Source organism: Nannobrachium achirus (genome assembly GCF_963921795.1).
Source record: "Nannobrachium achirus genome assembly, chromosome: 5".
NCBI classification, from domain to species: domain Eukaryota; kingdom Metazoa; phylum Chordata; class Actinopteri; order Myctophiformes; family Myctophidae; genus Nannobrachium; species Nannobrachium achirus.
This window is the reverse complement of record NC_137814.1, coordinates 23,639,187-23,659,115: the sequence shown is the minus strand read 5'-3', so window position 1 is coordinate 23,659,115 and position 19,929 is coordinate 23,639,187. Positions and strand designations below refer to the sequence as shown.

Here is a 19,929-nt window from a genome sequence, read left to right as displayed (position 1 = left end):
TCTGGCAGTAGGAGAGTTAAGGTTAGAAAACGAAAGGGGAAAATGAATGGGGTCCAACGGAGAACAATGCTTTTTGTGATCGGCCGGGGGGGGGAAACAGCGCAACTAGCGGCCAATCATATGAAGTTTTAGTTCCGTATTGGAGTCATTTTAAATCGGCGGAACTATACCCCTGAAAACAACACAAATGTGTCGATGTGTGCTGTGATGTGTGTGTGTGTGTGTGTGTGTGTGTGTGTGTGTGTGTGGTGTGTACTTATACATACATATGATATACTATACAACATGTAGGCCTATGTAATCTGGCCATTAGAGAGAGGCCATGTTGAATGTGGTTAATGTGTCATGTAAATGTCTTCCACACCTATTACAGGTGCAACTGGTATGGTATAACTGGGTGGGGCGTGCATTTCCAACTGGCATTGTTCCTGAGTTGCATCGTTACAGAGTAGGACAATGCTCCCTGCTGGGACACTAGATATTCATAGTCCTGGTACAAGCCACTTCTGTACAAAGCTCTGAATCATTCATGGCTATCAATCATTCTTTAAGTAAGTGTTTTGTAGTAAATCTAATCAGCATGTCTATCAGTGGCTTCTCAAAGTGAAGGTTGGGGATTGAGGGGGTCTCCAGCATGATGGGAAAAAAAGGAAAACAAAGTTCATAATGTATTCAAATAATTCTAATCAAATTACTTTGTAAAACATATCTTGTTTTAACATATGTCATGTACAGAAGAGAAATGGGAGAGATAGAGGAGATTTGATTAATTGCCCAATCATCTCAGTATTGTATCATCATTTTGAGTTGGTCTTTTACCCTAGCAGTGAATATATCCATGAAAAGTGTAACACCACTACTGCACGTGTGTGTGTGTGTGTGTGTGTGTGTGTGTGTGCGCCTGATGTGTGTGAGATTATTTTTTTATTCAACTTCTGTTTATATCTGGGTGTTATCTATCTATAAATGCGAGAAGTCTCTGCGTGTCTGCGTGGGGATTGAGGGGGGTCTCCAGCATGGGCAAAGTTCAGAATGTATTCAAATAATTGTAATCAAATTACTTTGTTTGTAAAACATATCTTGTCTTAACATTGTCATGTACAGAAGATAAATGGGAGAGATAGAGGAGATTTGATTAATTGCCCAATCATTTCAGTATAGTATCATCATTTTGAGTTGGTCTTTTACCCTAGCAGTGAATATAACCATGAATGAAGTGTAACACCACTGTATAGTGTGTGTGTGTGTGTGTGTGTGTGTGTGTGTGTGTGTGTGTGTGTGTGTGTGTGTGTGTGTGTGTGTGTGTGCGCGCGCCTGATGTGCGTGAGATTTTTTTTATTTTTATTTTATTCAACTTCTGTTTATATCTTGGTGTTCTTGTAATGATGACAAAATGTGTTTCTGTTAAATGCAATTACCACCATCTGTCTGCTAACTCCGCGGACTAAAATTAGGCCTTCTGTTGTTCAGTTACAGTTAGGTGACAGTTGTGATATCGCTATTTAAACAGTTCTGTCACATGCTCCTATAAGTGCATGGTGGCAGAAATAACATCTTATCTGTAGTAAATATAGCATCACTTTTTATTTGATTCTATACTGATCACAATGGTGAATTACTCATAAAAATGTGATATATAATGACACCTTGCATCATGAAGTAGGCCTACTGCCTGAGAAGTGTGATACAGTTGATTGGATAGTTAAATGTTTAGTTTACTGTAGCTGGAGAACAAATACGTTATCTGTCCAAACTGTTCCAGCAGTTTTCATCATTATAGTCAGATCAAAGTTGGATCAAATCCATCATGCTGCATAAACTGAAGTGTGTTTACTGGGGTCAGAAAACCTTCTATTTATAGCTAAATGGATTGCAAAACAAGATTATAGTTTAATGTATTGTGTCGCCAGGTATGTCTTCTAAGAGGATTGTGAGTATTGTTGTAAATGTAATATAGTTTAACATGTTTTAGAAGGAAAAATATGGAGGAAACACTGTTCTCTGACTGTGGAAGGGTGATGTTTTAAGCCTATCACTTAAAAACTAGATCGCAGTTTTCATCTCAGATATATTTGTGACAAAAAGGCACATGTGTGCTAACTGTTCAGCTCTATGTTGCATTAAATAATACACACTGTAGTTTGTTATATCTTGTTTTAATCGAGGAGAAAACACAAATGGCACATTATGCCACCTAGACAAGAGGGGCAGTGTGAGTTGTCTCTACATGGTTCTCGTGTGTTGTTTAAGTCCAGCCCCTTCAGTGCGTTCAACACCAGTCTGACAGACTTTACTTTATAGAAGGAAGGACGAACGACTATCCGAGACAACTATGGCAGAAGTAGCACCAGCACCCGCCCCGGCTCCGGCCAAGGCCGCCAAGAAGAAGGCGGCTCCCCGACCCAAGAAGACTGGCCCCAGCGTCGCTGAGCTGGTCGTCAAGGCCGTGTCCGCCTCCAAGGAGCGGAGCGGTGTGTCTCTGGCTGCGGTCAAGAAAGCTCTGGCTGCCGGCGGCTACGATGTGGAGAAGAACAAGGCCCGCGTCAAGATCGCCGTTAAGAGCCTGGTCGCTAAAGGCACCCTGGTCCAGCTCAAAGGCACCGGCGCGTCCGGCTCCTTCAAGATGAACAAGGCAGAGGCGGTGAAGGCGAAGAAGCCTGCTGCAAAGAAGGCAGTTAAAGCAAAGAAGCCCGCTGCCGCCAAGAAACCCGCAGCGGCTAAGAAGCCCAAGAAGGCGGCGGCAAAGAAGCCCGCAGCCGCCAAGAAATCGCCCAAGAAAGCCAAGAAGCCCGCCGCCAAGAAAGTAGCAGCTAAAAGCCCGAAGAAGGCTGCCAAGAGCCCCAAGAAAGTGGCAAAGAAGCCCGCAGCAGCCAAGAAAGCTCCAGCCAAGAAGGTTGCCAAACCCAAGGCCGCAAAGAAGGCAGCCCCCAAAAAGAAGTAGTAAACCCTTTGTTCCATCACTTTACCCACAAAAGGCTCTTTTAAGAGCCAACCACTTCATTTTATAAGAGTATCCTCACTTTTATACACCGTGGTCATAATGTGAGCACTGGAAATAATAACCAGCCTGTTTCAATGGACATGTGTGTTAAATGGTCTAATACCACTCACAAATAATGAATGATAACATTATGACAAAGTTAAACATGAACGCAGCCTAACTTTGTCCTACATTATGAATACGGCCATTTCTCACTTTAGCTTGCAAACCCAGCCACACCTCCCCTATGACCTAGTTTTGTATGTTAGTCCATAACTCACTGTTCGATTTGCCATTGTCCTGACTACTAGTATGTTTGGTTCAAATTCAACAACATTGATATTGAATAGTGGCCTACTACCATTGTTCAGGTTCAAAATCATATACATTATTATACATAGTAACTCTGGTCCACCTCTACATCATGTGCAACAGATGGCAAATGTCAACATTGCTCAAATAAGCGTGACATGAAGTCCGCATAATACTTGATTAGGTTATACGTGACAATACAAACGTTTAAACTTGAGAGAGTCGAAAGAAATGCTATGGCAACAATTATTATGGTATAGAGGACTTGACTAGCAATATTGCTATATACCAAGGGGTGATGTGACCAAAATGAACAAGGGTGTGTGTGGGGCGGGGGAGGGGTAGGGGGTATGGCAACGCCCACATAGTCTGCCTGTCCTCCCTTACGTCCTCAGAACACAGATAAAAAGGCATGGCTCACAGCTCTGCAGCCATTCACTTCTGCATCTTCAACTGATCCGAAGCGTAAAAATGAGTGGGCGTGGCAAAGGTGGAAAAGGACTGGGAAAAGGAGGCGCCAAGCGTCATCGCAAGGTTCTTCGTGATAACATCCAGGGCATCACCAAGCCCGCTATCCGCCGTCTGGCTCGGCGTGGCGGTGTGAAGCGCATCTCCGGTCTGATCTACGAGGAGACCCGCGGCGTCCTCAAGGTCTTCCTGGAGAACGTGATCCGTGATGCCGTCACCTACACCGAGCATGCCAAGAGAAAGACCGTGACCGCCATGGATGTTGTCTATGCTCTGAAGAGACAGGGACGCACTCTGTACGGCTTCGGAGGTTAAAACCACTGACTTGATCTACCAACAACCCAAAGGCTCTTTTAAGAGCCACCCACACGTTATGTAACGAGTTTATTCCCACTTTTGTGCATATGTGAATATATATAATATATAGATATGTGTATACAATATGATCAGTTAATAATCCAAAACATGACTATACTGTGCTGCTAAAGATACACAATGTTGTAATTCGACACACACCACCTGGCAGAAATGTCTATTGACTCTTTCCACATTTTCCCAAATTAAACATCGCTTTGCTTCATAGACATTTTAAGCAGCACGTGAAATGGTATACGCTCTGCGATGAACCATAGTACAACTGGGTTTAAACAAGCGCTTGTGACTCTGCCATTATTAGTCCCATTATTAGTCTATGAACATGTAGAGGCGGGAAAACACACTGAGTTCATTATCTTACTTTGAAATACTCAGAATACAGAGTTTACATTACAATGTCCAAACTGAAGTTAACTGGAGTGATGGAACTAAATCGATTCTGCTTCCATTGTCTTGAAGTAATAAACGGGCTAGGAATGGAGAAAAATAAAGTAACACACACACACACACACACACACACACACACACACACACACACACACACACACACACACACACACACACACACACATTAACTATCTATTTCTTATATTATAGACTAATATTGGGAATAATGTCATTGTCTCAATGCATAGACAGATTGATATAGTCTATACTTTGTTAGTCAATAAAGCATTGTGGCTTGTTTCCATTTGGGGACCTTTATGGACATTAAAATATACATTTAGCCTAAGTGCATATTTAGCCGCTCAAAATATTACAGGGACAATAGAGCGCACGAGCGGGAGAAATAATACAAAAATAAAGACACCGCCCTCTTTGTAGGAGGATCAGCCAATCATCTGCTGGGAGTCACACAACCACATTGGCATTGGCTGTGTATAAATAATGGTGCGACTGCGCTTTCTCGTCACATTCGCCTCTGAAAGCCTCTGATAGAATACCGTCAAAATGCCCGAAGTTGCCAAGCCAGCGCCCAAGAAGGGCTCCAAGAAAGCCGTCTCCAAGACCGCCGCTAAGGGCGGCAAGAAGCGCAGAAAGTCCAGGAAGGAGAGCTACGCCATCTACGTGTACAAGGTCCTGAAGCAGGTCCACCCTGACACCGGCATCTCTTCCAAGGCCATGGGCATCATGAACTCCTTTGTCAACGACATCTTTGAGCGCATCGCCGGTGAAGCCTCTCGTCTGGGTCACTACAACAAACGCCGCACCATCTCATCCAGGGAGATCCAGACCGCCGTCCGCCTGCTGCTCCCCGGTGAGCTGGCCAAGCACGCCGTGTCTGAGGGTACCAAGGCTGTCACCAAGTACACCAGCTCCAAGTAAACCGAATAGTCTGCTATTAAAAACAAAACAGTCCTTTTAAGGACCACCCACATTTTCAAGCGAGAGTCGATCCGAATACTAGCGAGAGGACTTAATGAAACCTTACCACGGGGCCTTCCTTGCACATTTTATTTTCTTCTTTCCTCCTTTCTATTGGCAATAGATCAGACACTCTTGGAGTGACCTAAAGATGCCATACAAGTAAATTGACTACAAGATAAAAACACTAAACCTGTTTATATAATATATAATATAATAATATAATAGTGCTTAACATGTTAAGATCAAGCTAGATATGTAACTAACATGCATTCCACACAGTGGACGATTTGATGGTTATAAATAAATGGCCACATATTGTTTGATGATGGAGTTGTAGCAGTGGTGGTGTCAAAAACAGTGCTTACTTCTGCCCATTCAATATCTTCTCCTGTCTCTTGAATGAGAACTTGTGCATTCTGCACAACATTTGCACTTGATTGCTCTTGTCAATTCTGCGACGCAGGTCATTAGGTGGAGCATCAATGGTTCGATATTCGTTATAAGTGCCATTTAGTTCTTTCTGGTATTTCTCAACCGCATTGATCTCTTGTTCCAGTACTTCAGGGGGAGCCTGGTTAATTACAGCCCTTTTAATTCTCTTTGCTTGTATTTTCCAATACTCATAAACACCATCAAAAATATACAACAATCCCTTTAACTTATTGGTTTGCAACCCTTTTCCTTTTTCAGTCAAAGTGCGACCTCTTTGTCCTCTGCGAGGTTCCAAGTTTTGTTTCTCAATAACAGTTCCTGCATCTTTAACGGATTTTGTAGACTCTGGTGGCACTGATTCCTTTGTTTTAAGTGGTTCGGATTGAGCATTTGGCAAACCAGGGGTTTCCTTTGGCTGTGGGGGCCCTTCTGATGTTTTTCCTTGAGACATTTTGTCTATGACCCACACACTTTACCATAAATATAAACACAAGTGTTTCGTATGAAACACCTGTTTGTTAAGAATCGGAAGGAAGCACTCCATTCCTATGGGTGTCGCTAATGCGCAGCCAAGATAACAGAATCACTCACATAAACTCCCGTAGGACAATTCTCATTGGCCGAAGGGTTTGTCAATCAAATGACGTGCCCGCTCGAGGCGGGCCCCTATAAATTCCACATCCACCGGATGTTCCCCCTCTTGAGAGCCCTGCGTAACGCACGAACAGGGTCCTAAGCGGAATGGAGTGCTTCCTTCCGATTCTTAACAAACAGGTGTTTCATACGAAACACTTGTGTTTGTTTACGAATCTCCAGTCAGCACTCCATTCCTATGAGAAACATAAACTCCCGGTAGCGGAAACGACCAAAAAAGAATTAAGGAACCCTTACAGACTAGGCCCACCGGAACCCACCTCAAACCTAGTCTGCCCCAAGTATAACCGAAGGGTTAACCCAGGAAAAGGGTCCCCCTCCACCACGACCACTACCCTCTGGTCCGGGCGGAGGAAGAAAAAGTGTAAAAACACTTACAAAACCAAACCGATAGGAGAACACTACTATGAGTCTCACCTCAGAAGGAAGGGGAGGAAGCGGCCACCTGAAGGACAGAATGCGCCAAGGAGCGAGGCGCCAGGTCCAGGTGATAGTAAGCCGCATAAGTGGACGGCGACTTCCAAATAGCCGCCATACACACCTCTTGAATGGAGGTCCCCTTAGCGAGACCCCAAGAAGAGGAAACTCCCCTCGTCGAATGGGCTTTCAGGCCGAAGGGCCTAGCCACCTTCGCACTGTCATGAGCCAAAATAATGGCTTCCACAATCCACCCAGAAAGAGTCGACTTAACGATCTCTGTCTTGCCAGTGGACTTACCATGTGAGACAAACAGACTACTCGACCGCCTTCGGTCTTCAGTCCTCTCACAGTAAACTCTCAGCGCCCTGACAGGGCAAAGACAGTTCAGCCTTCTCTCCTCCTCCGAGGCAAAGGGCGGAGGGTGGAAGGCCAGAAGTTCCACCGGAACTTCCTGTACCACCCCGTTCTTAGGTAAGAACCGGAGGTGAGGTTTGAGTAAGACCTTACGGTCGTCCCCAGAAAACCTCATGCAACCTTCAGCCACAGAGAGAGCATGAAGGTCACTAACCCTCTTGGCCGTAGTCAAGGCCAGGAGAAGAGCAGTCTTGAAGCTCCTTAGCTTCAAAGAAATACTCTCCAAAGGCTCAAAGGGAGCCTGACTAAGACCCCTTAAGACCACCTCCAAATCCCAGGAGGGGACCAAGGGTCTAGCCGAGATGGTGTCCCGTTTGACCCCTGCCAAAAACTGTGACACCCAAGGGTTCTTAGAAGGCTTAGAACCCTCGAAACCGTTGTGACAGATATCAATAGCTGCCACATAGCCTCTAATAGTAGAGACTGCCAACTTCTGGACCACGCAAGATTGCAAGAAATCCAGAAGATCATTCATCGAAGCACAGGCCGGAACCACCAAAGGGCGATTAGACCTGCACCACGAGACGAAGGCCTCCCATTTACCCCTGTACACCTCAAGTGTACCAGGATCCCTGGCCCTCTGCATCGTGTCTATGACCGCAGGGGCCAGACCAGCTGCCCTCAGCCTCTCCCCTTCAGGCGCCAGACCCACAGGTCTAGGTGCTGGGGCTCCGGGTGGAAAATCTCCTGGCTCGCCTGGCTCACCAGGTCCCTGAGAAGGGGCAGCCGCTGACCATGACATCACAACATACAATACATTTATGCCCATACATGGAGATCCTTGTCTGAACCAGCCACACCACTGTGATGTCACCTGTTTATGCCCATATATGGAGATCCCTGCTCTGAGTAGCTGACTGTGATGTCACCTGTGATGTCACAGTGATGTGTCAGGGTAACCACAGTATCAGGCGTTATCTCTGCTCTGAGCCTGTGATGTCACAGTGATGTGTCAGGGGAAACACCGTGTCAGGCGTGACGTACAGATACTGTAGACAGACAGACAGACAGACAGAGATATGTGGACAAGATGTGCCGGTTTCCATAGTTAACTGCGACCGACGTTCGCAATGATAACATGTCCTCTCTATTTCTCTTCTCGCTTTCTATATCCCTCGTTCTCTCTCATGGGGGGTCATTGTTGCATGTAACTATGGTGATAGCTTTCATATTAAGTATAACTTTCCATATTAAAGTGTTAGTTCAGCTATTTTTTACATTGCTGTGTGAAATACTTGCCATTAAAATAGTGGTTACAAATGTATTAATTCATTACCAGAGTCCCGTGGTCAGAGTTCTGGTCAGTTTTAGATGAATATAAAGTAGTTCCGGTGATTTGGCAGGGGCTCATGGCCCAATCATTAAAAATAGATGAATCCACAAAACTATAGCGTTATTTGTATTGTTGACCTATTTCTACCAAATAGACCAACTTTCGTTCAACTTTGACCCCTCTGTCACATGGTACTATTTTTTGTGTCCAGTATCACTACGCCGCTGCAACGTATTTTCCCAAAACAAGGTGCTTTGCAGTCAGTTGATCAGAACGAAACCTTGCTCTATATGGTAGAAATAGGCCAACAATACAAATTACGCTAGTTTTGTGGATTAATCTATTTTCAATGATTGGGCCACGCCAAATGGCCCCCACCCCATTGGAACTACTTAATATTCATTAGAAACTGACCAGAACTCTGACCACGGGACTCTGGTAATCAATTAATACATTTGTAACCACTATTTTAATGGCAAGTATTTCACACAGCTTTATGTCAAAAATTGCTGAACTAACACTTCAAGCGTGTGTGTGTGTGTGTGTGTGTGTGTGTGTGTGTGTGTGTGTGTGTGTGTGTGTGTGTGTGTGTGTGTGGTGTGGTGGTCAATAGGCTATACATAACCTTTCATTTTCTGTGAATATTTTCTTTCACATCAGGATGTAGTGATGATCATAAGACTCAAATGTCATAAGACCCAGATTTCCTCCCCAGTCAGGGTTAGGAGTTTAAATTCATGTTTAATTATGTGCTGGGTGTAATTTGTATAGATGTGTGAGGGGACTTAATTTAACTGACTATACCTTTTAATATTAATGTTTTTAAAGAAAAATCCTCTCTCTCACACTTATGCCAGTGTGCCAGTGATCACCCTCCCTCTGCCTATGTTAAGTAGATGATCCCAACACAACAAACTGTGAATTATTCTAGAAGTGCAAAGATATTGAAATATATTGAAAACAATAATTACAGTATTTAAAAATACAAAATAATAGTTAAAATAAATCAGTGGCTGGTGGAAACAAAAACATGTATAGCCTACAGTATATATTCCAAGACCCTTAACATATGTGAAAACAACTACCGTACTGTGATTTAACAAAAAAAAAAAGTATTTCAAAATACATAATGTAAACAACAGCAGATGTACAAGTGTGAGCTTGTAGATCTGCTATGTTTTAATAGCCAACATATAAATGGAAAACAATTGTTAAAATGATTGTGATGCTATATAAACTACTTTTGCTGGGGAACCCTTTCCAACAAAAGAAAACTGATCTACCATAATTACAAGCTCACAACTGAACTCATCACATCACGTCACGTCTTGTGAATAGGCTATAGTAAAACAAAATAGGCCTATTAGGACTTAAGTGGTTCACGTTCTGATACTGATTACACCTTTTAGCTGCTGCCTGTCCAGTAGTGTTGGTAAAATTATCTATGTGAACCACTTCTCTTCATCACTATTACGGTTCTGTACATTCCATCGCTCACGAATGAGTTATAATGGATAGAATCCACTCTCCCGGCCATTCAATCCTCTCCCACAGAGTCCTGCACGGGGCCTGTTTTACTAACCTGAACCCTCCCACACATTATGAGATGCTCCCACCTAGTGGGTAAATGTAGAATAGTATGTATTTGTCTTATCACTTCCAATTCCACTTGACTGTCTTAAGATTGGTTGAACTTGGTATCCTTGGCATCATTTCAGGGTGTTCTGTATCTCTATCTACTATGCTGTATCTCATTTCATTCTCATTTTACAATCCTTCCTATTTAGGTTTAGATATGAACCCATGTAATGTAATTGTCCAGGTGGCGGTAGTAGGCTGCAGCTCTCTCTGTGTGTGTGTGTGTGTGTGTGTATACCAGGGGTTTTCAAAGTGGGTGACGGGGCACCCTGGGGTGCCGCGACTAAAACTAACACTAAAACTAATACAAACTAAACTAAAACTAAGCATTTCAAAAAATTAAAACGAAACGAAACTAGCAACCTCACTTTAAAAACGAATTAAAACTAAACTGTAATTGAAAACAAAACCTCAAAACTAATAAAAAATAAAAAATAATTCTAATAAAATAAAAACCTTCCTCCTCTCTGGCTCAATCCTTAGCAACAGGCATGATTTATTTTATGAAGTACATTTTATTCATTTCCACTGTAGCCAAGGTATGGAAGAAAAACGCAAAAACATTTTTGTGTGCGATACCGCGCACGAAAATAAATTGTGCATTTCGGAGAGGAGCACATTCGAGAGAGCTCACATAGAGCGCTGATTAGGCTCGCGACGGGCCTGTCCATAAGTCATGGCTGCCAGTTCCCACCTGATGTCGTGTGGGAGTTCTGACTGCTCCAGATCGTACTGAATAACTGCTAGCTTGCATAGCGTCTTAAGACTAGGACTCAAGTCTAGGATGTACAGGTCATCGATGGGTGCGGGTGTGACGTATTCGTCTTTATAATAATAATATCCTCCAAAGATGAAGACACGACTTCCCACCATGCAACAGCAACCCGCTGTCCTCCAAAACGAGTCATTCACTTTGGGCTTAACGTTCTTCCAGGAGAAGATCTCTGGACTGAATTTCCACATATCTTTGCAGTCCAAACCACCAAATATGTACAGCTCTCCATTGTAGGCAAAGGCTGAATGATCATAGCGTTCTTTTGCAGGAAGCTGTGCAAGAGGCGTGTCCATCCAGCTGTCGGTCTCCGTGTCAAACACTCTGATGTTGATGCCTCTGTCTTCCTGGTAATCCCAGCCACAAGATACAAACATCTTTGTCCCGATGATGGTGGCAGAGTGACCTGCTGAAGCAGGAGGTGGAGTGCCTCTGGTGTTAATGAAGGACCAGACCATCGTGGTGGTGTCCAGCTTGTAGATGTCATTAGTGTCATGGACGGTCGTTCCTCCATGGATATACATGACTTTCCCCAAGACACAGGCAGAGTGCTGATCTCTATTCTCTGGAATGGTCCCAGAAACCCTAGTCATGATCCATCTGAGGGTGTCAACATCAAATGCATAAAGAATGTTGTCGTTATAATCAATAATCAATTCATTATTAATCCTATATAGCAATGCTTCCATCACTCCTCCCCAGATGTAGGCGATATCTTCAATGAGCACAGCTGTGTGATAACGGCGACTACAGGGAACCTCAGGGGGTCGTTCTCCTGTTGTAGTCGTCACTGAGGGCAACGTCCTCCATCTCAGAGACACTGTGTTGAAGATGTACACTTTGATCTGATCTTCTCTTCTTGGTGTTCTAGGGTTCAATTCGTAACCTCCAAAACATGCGTACACTTTGTGTCCCACCGATACAGCAACATCATAGGCGATATTTGGGGGTGCTTGCAGCTTCACTGTACAGTACAACATTTGACAGAGTATCAGCAACAACACTGGTTTAAATTATACTTCCACCACCTTGCTCTGTAAGACAGACTTATTGAACACGAGACCGTTTATATAGGAGGCCAGTCTATGATGTCAGTACTATGATGTCATTTAGTGTGCCGTTGGAGCCCACTTGTAACGCCTCCCAGTGTGAAATGTATGTTCCAAAAAGCAATGGAGTTCATGAGTATGTTCACAACACACCCAAAGTGTGTTTGAAGACAACAAAACATTTCTATAGGTCTACCTATAACAAGGTGAGAACACAGCAGCAACATGTGTGAATTGTTGTGACACAAGAAGGCTAGCAAATGGAATACAACCACAAAAGTATCGAAACAAGGTGTCGTTCTATTTACGTGAACCGATACTTGATTGTATCAACGTCAGTGAATCGATACCATTAAAAGTATCGCCGACGATACCCAACCCTAGTCTTGATGTGATTTCAGTTTGTTTAAAGCTGACGGATCTCCCCTGGTCTCCTCCCACTCATCACTGTCTTCAGTGATGTCAGATTCAGAACACTGTGAAGAGAGGAGCTGTTGCTCACTAGTTAGTTGTGATGTTCCACTGTCCTCTACATCAGTTATGTTTTCACATATTCAGTTGATATGCTTGCTGGATGCTTTGTGTTTCTGTCTTCATCATCTTCACGTTTCACTGTTAGTAATGTCAACATTGACCCGGCTGCTACCTCTGGTATTTGAAGAAGAAGGTCCTGGGGTTCCTCTTTAATGTGTGGAGGTTCTGGTGCCCTTTGGACCTCTGCTGCTGTTCAACTTCTTCTTTACACACAGGAAGGAGTGTGACATCTAGAAAGAGAGGAAGTAACTTTAGTAATAAAGCAGTGATAAAGTCAATACGTTTCCTGTGGATAAGATTGTTGTGGGCTCGATGAAAGGCCAGACCAGTATGTTATACTAAATAGGTCAAGTTTATTCTCCTCAAAAGAATTAACGACATTACAAAGGCAAGGCCTTTAGCCAATGAGGAGCAGCGTTCTAGGTCAGTGGTTCTCAACCTGTGGGTCGGGAAATTATTTTGGGGGGTCCCCAGATGATTAACTTAATGTAAAACATTGTTTTCTCACAAAAAATTTAACAAACCAGCATAACGTTTAAGTGTATAGAGCATGGCATAGACGGTATCTGTACATTTCTAAAGAGACAATTTAAGGACTTTCTAATGCCCCTAAAATGACAGTAAAAATGTAAAAAGTAAAAATTGGCCAAATTGTCAAATATTAGAGGCAGAAATCTACATGCTCTATCTTCACAATAGAACCGTGTTATACAAAATGTTACTCTATATTAGTGCTTGTGAGGGTGGGAGGGGTCCCCAGTTAAAATAGGATTATTTTGGGGGTCGCTGCCTGAAAAGGTTGAGGACCACTGTTCTAGGTGACAGCATCACCAACCAGTGCGACCCGATATAAATAACAAAAACACATGGGCTCGAGACCAGTATGTTATATCAGCAAACCTGGTGAATGTTAAGCTGGTCGGACCAATGGTGCTTAACCCAGTTGCTTTTCTGATATACTCGGACTGAAAGAGCTGCAAAAAGTGCTCTCCCATGGCTCGAGACCAGTATGTTATATCATACGCCCCTCTGTTAGATACCAAATCTTTATAGGTCAAGTTTATTCTCCTCTAAAAAAAATACTGACAGTACAAAGGCAGGGTACTTGGCCAATGAGGAGCAGCGTTCAAGGTGACATCATCACCAACAAGTGCGACCTGATATAAATAACAGGGATTTTTTGCAGTTCTTTCAGTCCGAGTTTATCAAAAAAGTAACTGGATTAAGGCAGCGGAAGCTTGTGATTGGCTGCTCGGAGGAGACAAAAGTCTGGGGGGACGGAGATACACCTAAATCTCCTGGTTCACAAACTTTAATTGTCATGTCAAGGACCCCCAAAATATGATATGTATTTGGCAACGAACCCCCATCACAAAATATTTTGTTTCCGAGGGACCCCCAGAAGCAGATTCACTCTGAATTTAGGTCCTGCCTTAAGCTACACGTGGACTGTATACCTAGCAAGAAGTAGGCAATTGGAAAATGAAAGAGTACATAATGCAGGCTTAGCTGAGACACTTCAGTTAGTATTAGTTATAATAAAGTTATTTTATAGCTTTTCTACCTGTGCTCACCATGTGTTTAACCAGCCGATTCCCGTGTTATCCCAAGGATATGATAACACGTGTATCAGGTGGTTTAACATGTGTGTTTTACAATAAAAATGAATAAATGTATAATGTACATCAAACCGTATGAAAACTACACAGGAAAACTAGCTGATCACCTTGTAGTACAGATAGTTCTTGTTATGTGATAATTTGCTGTTAATGCCACACGCCCCACACAATCTGTGTGTCATTTCAAATGAAGTAGTAATTGCGGCTGTCAGGTCGCAGTTTAGTATCAAAACCTCCACCGGCCGTCCGTCCGTCGGTCACACGTCACACGTCACACCTTTGCCCTGCTCATATTACATATACAATACACAAACAAGCCCTATATAAAGGGGCAATTCTCACCAGGGAAGAGAGCATTCCCCACTAGCTGAGTATCTTAAGATGGTTGGATGTGATGATAACACTTTTGGCCTATTTGTGGAGATAAGCGACCAACGGTCCCTTATCTCCCGATTAGGGAGTCTTACTGGTGATAAGCTATAAGCTTAGTTGATCCTGGCGATAAGGTCTGAGTCGAGGAATGCTCCCTTCCCTGGTGAGAATTGCCCCTTTATATAGGGCTTGTTTGTGTATTGTATGACATCACGCCACATCATCAGCTGTGGACTCTGTGATGTCATCGTATCTCCATATACGATATACACACACACACACACACACACACACACACACACACACACACACACACACACACACACACACACACACACACACACACACACACACACACACACACACCTTAATCCTACAAATGGTCTCCTGAGTGGGCAGCGTCCTATGTTTACACTTTGTTTGCTGGGACAGAGAAAGTTAGATACTAAAGTAGATTTTCTCCCTATTTGGCTCTCTGTAAAAAGCCATTTTAGTATGAACATCTTGGGAAGATTGTGTGGCTTGTGACGATTGGGTCCCATATTTAGTTCACAGACCAAGGGGCTAAAGAAAAGTTCAGAAGCTGTGTTCACGTTCACTCTTCCATTGGAAACAATAGACTCCCAACCTGCTACCGGTCTCCTAAAAAGGAGCCCACCTACTTCACACAGTTGCAGGAAGTAAGCCGGAAATGGCTCGTCTTTCTTTTTCCCTTTGTCTTGGATTAGACTCTGAGCTGGCCCTCATGTACAACGACTGCTCGGTGCTGGAGAACCACCACCTGGCGGTGGGCTTCAAACTGCTGACAACTGTGACATCTTCCAGAACCTGACCAAGAAACAGCGGCAGTCCATCAGGAAGATGGTCATAGACATTGTGAGTTGGGCCTGAGCTAAGAGCCAGAGGAGGGATTTCTCTGGACCTCGATGCAGTAAATGGGAGTCCCCCCCAGGAGGGGTTCCAGGGGGTCCCCAGCAAAACGTGTTACCGTGGCTATTTAGAAATAGCAGATATACAAGCTCACTGTGCATCTGCTATTTAAGATTTCCTTTTTTAAATGAAAAGTGTTTGGAAAATGTTGAATAGCCTATATATATATATATATATATATATATATATATATATATATATATATTTTTTAAACATTTTTGACATAGAACTTCTCTTCTGGGGGGGTCCCTGGCACAAAACCTTTTCAGATGGGGGTCTGCAGCCAAATACATGTATCAATTTGGAGGTCCTTGACATGTCCACCTCATCGCTTTTCCTCTGCATGTAAACATTGGTAACTTTGTTACCACGGCTATATTTAAATACAAGCTCACAGCGCGTCACTCAAAAATTCTTGAGTGTTTACACTTGAACATGAGAAGCTATTCACACTCAACTGATCTATATTCATTAACGTGCGTGTGTGCACGTGTGCGTATTCAGGTTCTAGCTACGGACATGTCGAAGCACATGAACCTGCTGGCCGACTTGAAGACCATGGTGGAGGCCAAAAAGGTGACCAGCTCTGGGATGTTACTGCTGAACAACTACTCAGACAGGATACAGGTATGTTACTGCTGCAGCTACTCCTTGTATATCCAAAACCGTTCGTTTTGTATGTATGATTTTATAAAATGATTTAAACTAGTGAAAATAGCTGATCTACAAGATCTACAAGCTAGTGAAAATAGCTGATCTACAAGCATACAACGCCCCGCGGTGCGAGGCATTGTGTGCTTGTAGATCAGCTATTTTCACTAGCTTTGTGCGACAGTCTTGTATGGTGAAGCGTGGGGCTTTACTTTACGAAAGAATGTACACATTTGAAACTTATGAGATGAGGTTTCTGCCCGACAGTTACGATATGGTGTTATTGATGTTACTACTGCTGAACAACTACTCAGACAGCATATAGGTAGCTTCTGAATCATAAAGTCTGCACACTGGATGGATCATCAGGACATCAGGACCAGAAGTCCCGATTAAGATCTATTAAGATTGAAATGTTGACCAGCAATAAACTTACAGAACTTACTATCCATCCAGTGTGCGGACTCTATACAGTAAGTCCTTCATGATGATTCGGCTTGTCTAGCGCCTGGGCCACGGATGTGCGTGCACTACTTTCTTCATTCAGCTTCTGAATCAGAGCCTAGTTGATTCTTTCATCTTTGGTTGTCCCTTTAGATCGGTGGTTCCCAAACTTTTCAGCTCAAGACCCAAAAGAGAAATTTGTTTTCCTGGGACCAAAACTAATGGCTTATTCATTTTAATTTATTTGCATTTTTTAATGGAATATATTTTACAAGAGCTTGTTGATCTGCTATTTTCACTACTTAATTATCATTTATTAGCATTCTTTAATGGAAATTATTTTAAAATAATTATTATTGGCACATGAAGGTTGTTTGTATTATTTGACATACCATAGCTGGGTCCCTATGTTCCCCTCAGGTCCTCCAGAACATAGTGCACTGTGCTGACCTGAGCAACCCCACCAAGCCACTGCAGCTGTACCGCCAGTGGACCGACCGCATCACAGAGGAGTTATTCAGCCAGGGAGACCGAGAGCGGGACATGGGCATCGAGATCAGCCCCATGTGTGACAAATACAACGCGTCTGTGGAAAAGAACCAGGTGAAGCTCTCACTCTGACCCATATACCACTGTTTCCCAAACAGTGGGTCGGGTACCCATGTTTGGGTTGCGGACACAATATATAATAATATAATAATATATATAACAATATATATAACAATATATATATATGTTTTTTTGAGTGGTGGTAAACCGCTCCATAGAGTGGCTGGGTGTGTGTCTGTAGTCATTTCTCCTCAGCGTTTTGCCATAGCATTGTGTGTGTGTGTGTGTGTGTGTGTGTGTGTGTGTAGCATAGCCTGTACATCCTAGACTTAAATCCTAGTCTGAAGACGTTATGCAAGCACGACCACCGCTCACTTCACATTGGGTGTGATTTTTTTAAGGTTTTTATTTAAACCTGTGATTTAAATAGGGTCAAGACCCAAAAGAGAAAATAAAGTTTGCTCCAGACCCAAACGAATGAAAATAGCGAATCTACAAGCTTGAGCTTGCAGATCTTCTATTTTTATTGCACTCCATCATCAAACAATATGTGGCCATTTATTTATAACCATCAAATCGTCCACTGTGTGGAATGCATGTTAGTTACATATCTAGCTTGATCTTAACATGTTAAGCACTATTATATTATTATATTATATATTATATAAACAGGTTTAGTGTTTTTATCTTGTAGTCAATTTACTTGTATGGCATCTTTAGGTCACTCCAAGAGTGTCTGATCTATTGCCAATAGAAAGGAGGAAAGAAGAAAATAAAATGTGCAAGGAAGGCCCCGTGGTAAGGTTTCATTAAGTCCTCTCGCTAGTATTCGGATCGACTCTCGCTTGAAAATGTGGGTGGTCCTTAAAAGGACTGTTTTGTTTTTAATAGCAGACTATTCGGTTTACTTGGAGCTGGTGTACTTGGTGACAGCCTTGGTACCCTCAGACACGGCGTGCTTGGCCAGCTCACCGGGGAGCAGCAGGCGGACGGCGGTCTGGATCTCCCTGGATGAGATGGTGCGGCGTTTGTTGTAGTGACCCAGACGAGAGGCTTCACCGGCGATGCGCTCAAAGATGTCGTTGACAAAGGAGTTCATGATGCCCATGGCCTTGGAAGAGATGCCGGTGTCAGGGTGGACCTGCTTCAGGACCTTGTACACGTAGATGGCGTAGCTCTCCTTCCTGGACTTTCTGCGCTTCTTGCCGCCCTTAGCGGCGGTCTTGGAGACGGCTTTCTTGGAGCCCTTCTTGGGCGCTGGCTTGGCAACTTCGGGCATTTTGACGGTATTCTATCAGAGGCTTTCAGAGGCGAATGTGACGAGAAAGCGCAGTCGCACCATTATTTATACACAGCCAATGCCAATGTGGTTGTGTGACTCCCAGCAGATGATTGGCTGATCCTCCTACAAAGAGGGCGGTGTCTTTATTTTTGTATTATTTCTCCCGCTCGTGCGCTCTATTGTCCCTGTAATATTTTGAGCGGCTAAATATGCACTTAGGCTAAATGTATATTTTAATGTCCATAAAGGTCCCCAAATGGAAACAAGCCACAATGCTTTATTGACTAACAAAGTATAGACTATATCAATCTGTCTATGCATTGAGACAATGACATTATTCCCAATATTAGTCTATAATATAAGAAATAGATAGTTAATGTGTGTGTGTGTGTGTGTGTGTGTGTGTGTGTGTGTGTGTGTGTGTGTGTGTGTGTGTGTGTGTGTGTGTGTTACTTTATTTTTCTCCATTCCTAGCCCGTTTATTACTTCAAGACAATGGAAGCAGAATCGATTTAGTTCCATCACTCCAGTTAACTTCAGTTTGGACATTGTAATGTAAACTCTGTATTCTGAGTATTTCAAAGTAAGATAATGAACTCAGTGTGTTTTCCCGCCTCTACATGTTCATAGACTAATAATGGGACTAATAATGGCAGAGTCACAAGCGCTTGTTTAAACCCAGTTGTACTATGGTTCATCGCAGAGCGTATACCATTTCACGTGCTGCTTAAAATGTCTATGAAGCAAAGCGATGTTTAATTTGGGAAAATGTGGAAAGAGTCAATAGACATTTCTGCCAGGTGGTGTGTGTCGAATTACAACATTGTGTATCTTTAGCAGCACAGTATAGTCATGTTTTGGATTATTAACTGATCATATTGTATACACATATCTATATATTATATATATTCACATATGCACAAAAGTGGGAATAAACTCGTTACATAACGTGTGGGTGGCTCTTAAAAGAGCCTTTGGGTTGTTGGTAGATCAAGTCAGTGGTTTTAACCTCCGAAGCCGTACAGAGTGCGTCCCTGTCTCTTCAGAGCATAGACAACATCCATGGCGGTCACGGTCTTTCTCTTGGCATGCTCGGTGTAGGTGACGGCATCACGGATCACGTTCTCCAGGAAGACCTTGAGGACGCCGCGGGTCTCCTCGTAGATCAGACCGGAGATGCGCTTCACACCGCCACGCCGAGCCAGACGGCGGATAGCGGGCTTGGTGATGCCCTGGATGTTATCACGAAGAACCTTGCGATGACGCTTGGCGCCTCCTTTTCCCAGTCCTTTTCCACCTTTGCCACGCCCACTCATTTTTACGCTTCGGATCAGTTGAAGATGCAGAAGTGAATGGCTGCAGAGCTGTGAGCCATGCCTTTTTATCTGTGTTC

The 19,929-nt window shown here is 43.3% G+C and overlaps 6 protein-coding genes across 8 annotated transcripts in view; 3 read left to right on the top strand and 3 right to left on the bottom strand.

Moving 5' to 3' along the window:
- LOC308285975 (histone H1-like) overlaps nt 1-19,929 on the bottom strand; it is a gene marked incomplete at both ends in the record, with an annotated part of 30,264 nt that overhangs the window by 8,981 nt on the left and 1,354 nt on the right. The window lies entirely within an intron of this gene.
- The window catches only part of LOC308285971 (histone H1-like), a gene marked incomplete at both ends in the record, with an annotated part of 43,307 nt that continues 25,710 nt past the window's right edge, over nt 2,333-19,929 (top strand). For both annotated transcript variants that reach the window (XM_080726924.1, XM_080726923.1), the window contains one exon: nt 2,333-2,848. In XM_080726924.1, the coding sequence (XP_080583050.1) occupies nt 2,333-2,848 (516 nt within the window). The remainder of the gene's footprint in view (nt 2,849-19,929) is intronic.
- Nucleotides 3,764-4,075, top strand: LOC308286000 (histone H4; the record flags this gene model as incomplete). Its single annotated transcript, XM_080726957.1, has 1 exon — nt 3,764-4,075. The coding sequence occupies one exon, from the start codon at nt 3,764-3,766 to the stop codon at nt 4,073-4,075; it is 312 nt and encodes a 103-aa protein (XP_080583083.1).
- LOC308285995 (histone H2B-like) lies at nt 5,087-5,461 on the top strand (the record flags this gene model as incomplete). Its single annotated transcript, XM_080726952.1, has 1 exon — nt 5,087-5,461. The coding sequence occupies one exon, from the start codon at nt 5,087-5,089 to the stop codon at nt 5,459-5,461; it is 375 nt and encodes a 124-aa protein (XP_080583078.1).
- LOC308285996 (histone H2B-like) lies at nt 18,159-18,533 on the bottom strand (the record flags this gene model as incomplete). Its single annotated transcript, XM_080726953.1, has 1 exon — nt 18,159-18,533. One exon carries the CDS (start codon nt 18,531-18,533, stop codon nt 18,159-18,161), a length of 375 nt encoding a protein of 124 aa, XP_080583079.1.
- On the bottom strand, nt 19,541-19,852 carry LOC308286060 (histone H4; the record flags this gene model as incomplete). Its single annotated transcript, XM_080727021.1, has 1 exon — nt 19,541-19,852. One exon carries the CDS (start codon nt 19,850-19,852, stop codon nt 19,541-19,543), a length of 312 nt encoding a protein of 103 aa, XP_080583147.1.